Consider the following 6000-nt stretch of genomic DNA (forward strand, 5'->3'; position numbering starts at 1 on the left):
ACCGCTCGACCATTTTCCTATTTCAACTTTTTTTCTTTTGAAATGTTTAAGGACTCTAAATTTTCAAAACTGTTATTTAGTGATTAATTTGTTATATTCTTAATATTTAGTACACCCCCGATTCAACTATAATGACTGTTTCCTAATTTCACAGTTGTAGTTGCCATGGTAACGATCCGATATATGCAAAAAATAATGAAAAAATGTGGAAATTTTGACAATTTTGACAATTTTGACAATTTTTTTGCTATGTTTTTGCCTATGAAACTTTAGAGCGCATCCGTGAACAAACTAAATATTTACTAAGAATATGTATGAACTTTCAATGAATCTAAAGTTGAAATAGTGGTTACCATGGCAATTAAAGCTGATAGATTAGGGATGTACTAAATATGTCAAATCCACCAGTTTAAATACTAAGTGACAGTTTTGAAAATTTGCCGGAATTTGGGGGCCAAAACGGGGCCAAACCATACATAGTAATATTAATACTTGTCAGACAAGTAATGTGCAAATATTGCTTTAGTTTGTCCTCTGTTTGCTCAAAACATTGAAATTCCCGTAAAATCCCAATTTACGTGAAGTAGCCATCTTTGATTCTTTATTAGATTTTTAACTTTGGTTTGAATTCCTATTTCCAAAAATCTATATTAGAAAAAAAGTTAGTCGTAAGACAATTTAGACGTTTCACTATAGCAGATCCTTAAATAAGCGAATTTGTGCATTACATGCCATTTTTGTTTTTCCATTCAATATAAGTTTTATTCATATAAACTTAATTTAAGCTTTGGTTATACATGTATATAATTTAGGAAAAATTGGCGAAAATTAGTTAAACCAAATTGATCCAATCTTTATTGATTAGATGGAATAAACAGAAAATTCTATGATATAACATAGTCAAGTAAGATACCAAATTACCTCGCCTACTTGATAACTACGTTAGCTATTCAGAGAATATGTATTGAATGTATAAGTTTGAACTCTGTCTTACAGAGTGGAACGGGATTGGCCTATCTCAGACGTAATGCTGGAACCTGGCGGCAGAAGGCAGCTGTTTTCCAGCCCCAGCCTCCAAGACTACAAAATCGTAAGTGTTACTGAAATGTTAATAATGATAATCTTTATCATATACATATAATCCACATGGGGCCGCGGTGGTCGGATGGTTAAGATGTCCCGACATATTACCATCGCGAGTTCGAATGCCATGTCGGGCGGTTGCTGGTACTGACCGCTTGTCGGTGGTTTTTCTCCGGGTACTCCGGCGTTCTCCGCTAACAAACCTTACATGTCCTTAAATGACCCTGGCTTTTGGGGGTGTTCTCTGAACGCCAACAAATTTATCAACAATAGGTAGTCGTTGTTTTAGGAAACAATAGGAAGACAATCATATACTGTTTCACATAAGCTGTCTCTATTTTACCTGTAAAGTCAACTGAGATTTACCTGTATTTCAATCAGTATCATAGGTCACACCAGTGGTGGTTTTTTAAAGAAATAAGTCCTTCAATATATTTTAAGAACTTATTTGACACCTCTTACAATACTATGTTGGAAATTTTAAATCAAATATAATCAATGCTTTAATATACATGATTATATGCATTGAAAATACTACGATATAATTCGAAGCTAAATGCAGATTATTAGAAGAACAATGCATTTTGGGTTCCAGTTGAAAAAAATTAAATTATATTTAAATTTTATTAGAAAAAAACAGGTTTCTTTAACAGCGTACTCCAGGGCTACATTCTTAACCAACTTTCATTCCTTGTAACCATGCATGGTTGATTTCCCTCATTAACCACGTAGGCTTTGATTTACAGATAATGTTAACATTGCATTATAGCTTATAAAGTCTTTTTCACTACAAATACGATGGATCATACAATGAACAAGAATGATGATAAACTAGCCCTAACGACTATCTATATTGCCTTCTATGATCAACATCTCCAATCACAAAATCTCCAAATATCTATAAGATTCAAATATTCCGAATATGCATATTACAGTTATCTGTACTTGCGGGTAGGTATTGATTGTGACGTCATGTGTTTGGGAGCGTAACGTCATACGTTTCGGAGAAAACGACGTGAATTGCGCTCACGAAATAATGACGTAACAATCGATACATACCCGCAAGGGAGCTAACTCTGTAATATGCAAAGACGGAATTTTACTAGTGCAAGAGCTTGCGCGAGGACCATTGAAAAAAGATTACTTAAGATTACTTTGATTAAGAACCCTTTCAACATTATTTGCTTTAATTATTTGAAATAAGATAGGGGTTGATTTGGTTACCTAGGTTCATTATAAGGCATCTTAGAGCGTGAAGCAAAGAAAACACTATTATCATAATATCGTTTGACTACCGAGAACAGTTACCAACACAATACTTTAATTGACGGCATTTTCTGAACTATTCAAATAAATCGACATTAAAGTTGGTCTATAACTTTCGCTCTTTTTGTCATAGTGAAAACTGTTTAAGTGTTATACACATATTTCTCCGTCTGTCTGAGGTTTAAACTTTTAATTTTACCACTTTTTATAAAGTTGCAGCACTGGAAGTATCTTTAATTATTAAAGTAAAAAATCTTTTTAACGTGTACACGTGAAAAATAGGCTCGAAAGATGCCGAATCATTCCGAACTCTTCCGAACATCGTCGCGACAATCTCGAAGTAAAACGAGAGTTGTGAAACCAAGAGAAAATATCAACAATTTTCATAAACAAAATATGTGGTCGAGCTAATCAGACTCTATCTACAAAGAAAATAATGCTAGCACATTACAATATTTGATACACACAACATTTTACGGTAATGTGTAAATTGGATGTTTCAAATACTCAATCTGTGGACATATACTAGCATGATTTGCTTATATAGGCCAGAAGGAAAACGTAAACAAACACATGTGTGCTTACGCTAGTTACCTGGCTCACCACGTGCAGGTCGTGTCGAACGTCAGTCACGTGATACGATTAGGAATCCGACAAAACCCGAAGTCACTGAACATGGCGGTGATTGAAGGCGCTTTATTCAAAACCAGGAATATATGATTCCTAGATTTCGGCTCTCTTATAGGCCGACATATGCTTTTGAGGAGCTAAATCATCAAGTTACATGTCAATGTTTAAATATCAAATGTTTAAGTTACATATCGTTACAGTGAAATTAGCAGCAATACAACTTTAACTTGATTTTACATTTTATAGGTACAGTATGATGACCATTGGAATACCGACAATCGGCGAGAGAATAAAACCTACATATTTGATACTTGATTTTACATTTTATAGGTATGATGGCCATTGGAATACCGACAATACAGCGAGAGAATAAAACCTACATATTTGATACTTGATTTTACATTTTATAGGTATGATGACCATTGGAATACCGACAATACAACGAACGAGAGAATAAAATCTACATATTTGATACTTTAGAGTCTCTATTCAACTGTTCCAATGAGCGGCAGCGGAAGGATATTTATATCGTAGTTCTATTGGCTGACTTTAACGAGACATGGAAGGAAAGGATGAGTCGAACACTCAACCAACTGTATCCGGAGCCGATTCGTACAGGATTGTTACAAGTTATAGAGGCACCGAGTGATTTCTACCCACCACTGACAAATTTGGAACATACATATCGGCGTCATTCTATAGAGAAAAGGAAATGGCGAGCTAAGCAAAATTTTGACTATGCATTTTTGTTTATGTACAGTAAACCTTTGTCTACGTATTACATGCAGTTAGAGGATGACGTGTACACAGTCCCGGGCTATTTGGCTCGGATTAGGAATCATTTACTGGAAAATAATGAATGGGTTTGTCTGGAATTCTCCGAGTTGGGATACATCGGAAAGGTTTACCATTCTGTAGACTTGGAAAAGTTGACTAGAATGATTTTATTATTCTATGTAGAACAGCCTGGCGATTTTACCTACTTGCATTTCAACTCATTAATGTTACAATTCAAAAGGAAAATAGTTCGTCCAACGTTGTTCCAGCATGCTGGCTACCAATCATCTCTGTACGGTAAAATCCAAAAGTTACAGGATAGATTCTTTAACTTAACTCCAAAAGTTTTTGGACTAGAGAATCCTCCTGCTAGGTTGTACACAACTATACCGAAGGTGAACCCTCAGCAGCCACTGTTTATGGCTTACGACATGGTGGGTGGTTATTTCTGGACTCAATGTAAACCAAAGCAAAATAATACTATTACAATTATATTTGATACTCCTCAGACGATAGACCAAATCGTCATCCTGACAGGAAGTGAAAAATATCCACAAGATGTAATTCATAACGGAAAGTTAGAAGCTAGTCTGGGCTTAATCAAGACGAATAATGACACTGTACGGGCGACATGTATAAATGATGTTCTACTAGGTAACTTTAATGGCGACACAATGATGAACATTACAGATGTGAGTAAAACTCTCGATTCCCGTCAAGTGAACTGTTTACGTATTACCATAACAAGGAATGAGATCCGACATATTATCATAAGAGAAATCGCCGTGTTTACGCCCGAACAGTCATCGACACGAAAAACGGACGCATCTTTTCCCACACTGCCGGAGAAGCCATAAATGTATGTTATTTGGAAGTCGTTGTACATATGTTATTTAGAGTTATCCATCTGTTCAAAGTTAATCTTTGTGTTTTATTTGAGTCAGAAAGAGGATGGCGTTATTTTTGTTTAGGGAGACTGTGCAGGAATCTGTGTGGACACTATTGTCTCAAAAACATGACACTGAAAGTCTTCAAAGCCTACTACATGTAACAGGTGCTATTCTTAATCAGATAGATGAGTGTATACCTTCAAAAATTATAACTATTAGACCTGATGATAAGCCATGGATGGTTAGAGAAATTAGATTGATACTCCGCCAAGAAATAGAATCCATAAAAAGGCGAGAGAAAAAAAAAACAGTAAAAATCCTGTACATTGGGAAAACTTTAGAAATATTCGAAATGAGGCAATTAATCTGATTAGAACTGCAAAACAGGATTACTTTAAAAATTTACAAAAATCTTTATGTGATAAATCTATTCCCTCATCTAAATGGTGGAAAATTGCAAAATCAGTTCTGAAAAAATGAACATAATTCTGAGAGCATACCTGATGGAGTCAGTATACAACTTCCGATTGATCAAGCTGTAATTATAAATGATTATTTTACATCTATTACAACTTCTTCTCCTGATCTAGAACAGCCTCCCCCTCACACCCATGTACATCGTTTTTGATATTGTTTGGGTCTTCCAAATATCCTAATTATGTCCAAATATTCTTATCATTGTTTATAAACTTCCTGTATGGCGATGGTGGGTAGTGATGGCAATCAGAACTTCTAAAGAAAAAAATCCTTTCATTATATGTATCTTATATGTTAAATCACGATCATGATCATACTAAGCATTTCTCTCCTTTTCTAGTTTTATTGAGTGCGAATCTAGTATTCGCCTGTGTTAGGGTTTTATTCCAATAATTGGCTCTGGACTTTTGTAGTCCCAGACACAGGCAGAATCACTGGATTATGTACCCATTAAAACTGAGAAAACTTCAAAAAAGTATAAGTGGCTTACTAGTCCGTTATATTACATAGCTAATTACTATCTTACTACTATAATATTATTCAGTCTATTAATGAATTATCTCCCTTGTATAATTATATCATAAATCAAAATGAAAATCTGTGATTTTTGTAAAAAGTTTTTTTATTTTAGACTTTTCTTTATAATTCTCTGTTTTTGTAAATAAAAGGTCTTTTTACAAAAATCACAGATTTTAGAAATCAAAATGCATTGAAGAAATTATTTCAAGAATTTAAAATAATTATGTATAAAGTATGTGATACAATCTTTCTCAAGAAACATGTGTGTCAGCTTTATTGTATGTAATTCCTTTCCTTTGATCATTGTAATAATATCCTACCCACGCCGTGTGTTATTAGTGTTGGCTAGTTAACAAAC

The 6000-nt window shown here is 34.3% G+C and overlaps 1 protein-coding gene across 3 annotated transcripts in view; it reads left to right on the forward strand.

Annotated features, from left to right (window-relative positions):
* The window catches only part of LOC138327530 (alpha-1,3-mannosyl-glycoprotein 4-beta-N-acetylglucosaminyltransferase C-like), a 45482-nt gene extending 39763 nt beyond the window's left edge, over positions 1-5719 (forward strand). For 2 of the 3 annotated variants that reach the window (XM_069273696.1, XM_069273697.1), the window contains 2 exons: positions 997-1090; positions 3390-5719. In XM_069273696.1, the coding sequence (XP_069129797.1) occupies positions 3552-4613 (1062 nt within the window). In that variant the 5' untranslated portion in view covers positions 997-1090; positions 3390-3551 and the 3' untranslated portion in view covers positions 4614-5719. The remainder of the gene's footprint in view (positions 1-996; positions 1091-3389) is intronic. The other variant, XM_069273699.1, reaches the window with a different exon arrangement.
* Positions 5720-6000: the final 281 nt, after the last annotated feature.

The sequence above is a fragment of the Argopecten irradians genome, chromosome 7 (assembly GCF_041381155.1).
Source record: "Argopecten irradians isolate NY chromosome 7, Ai_NY, whole genome shotgun sequence".
NCBI lineage: Eukaryota > Metazoa > Mollusca > Bivalvia > Pectinida > Pectinidae > Argopecten > Argopecten irradians.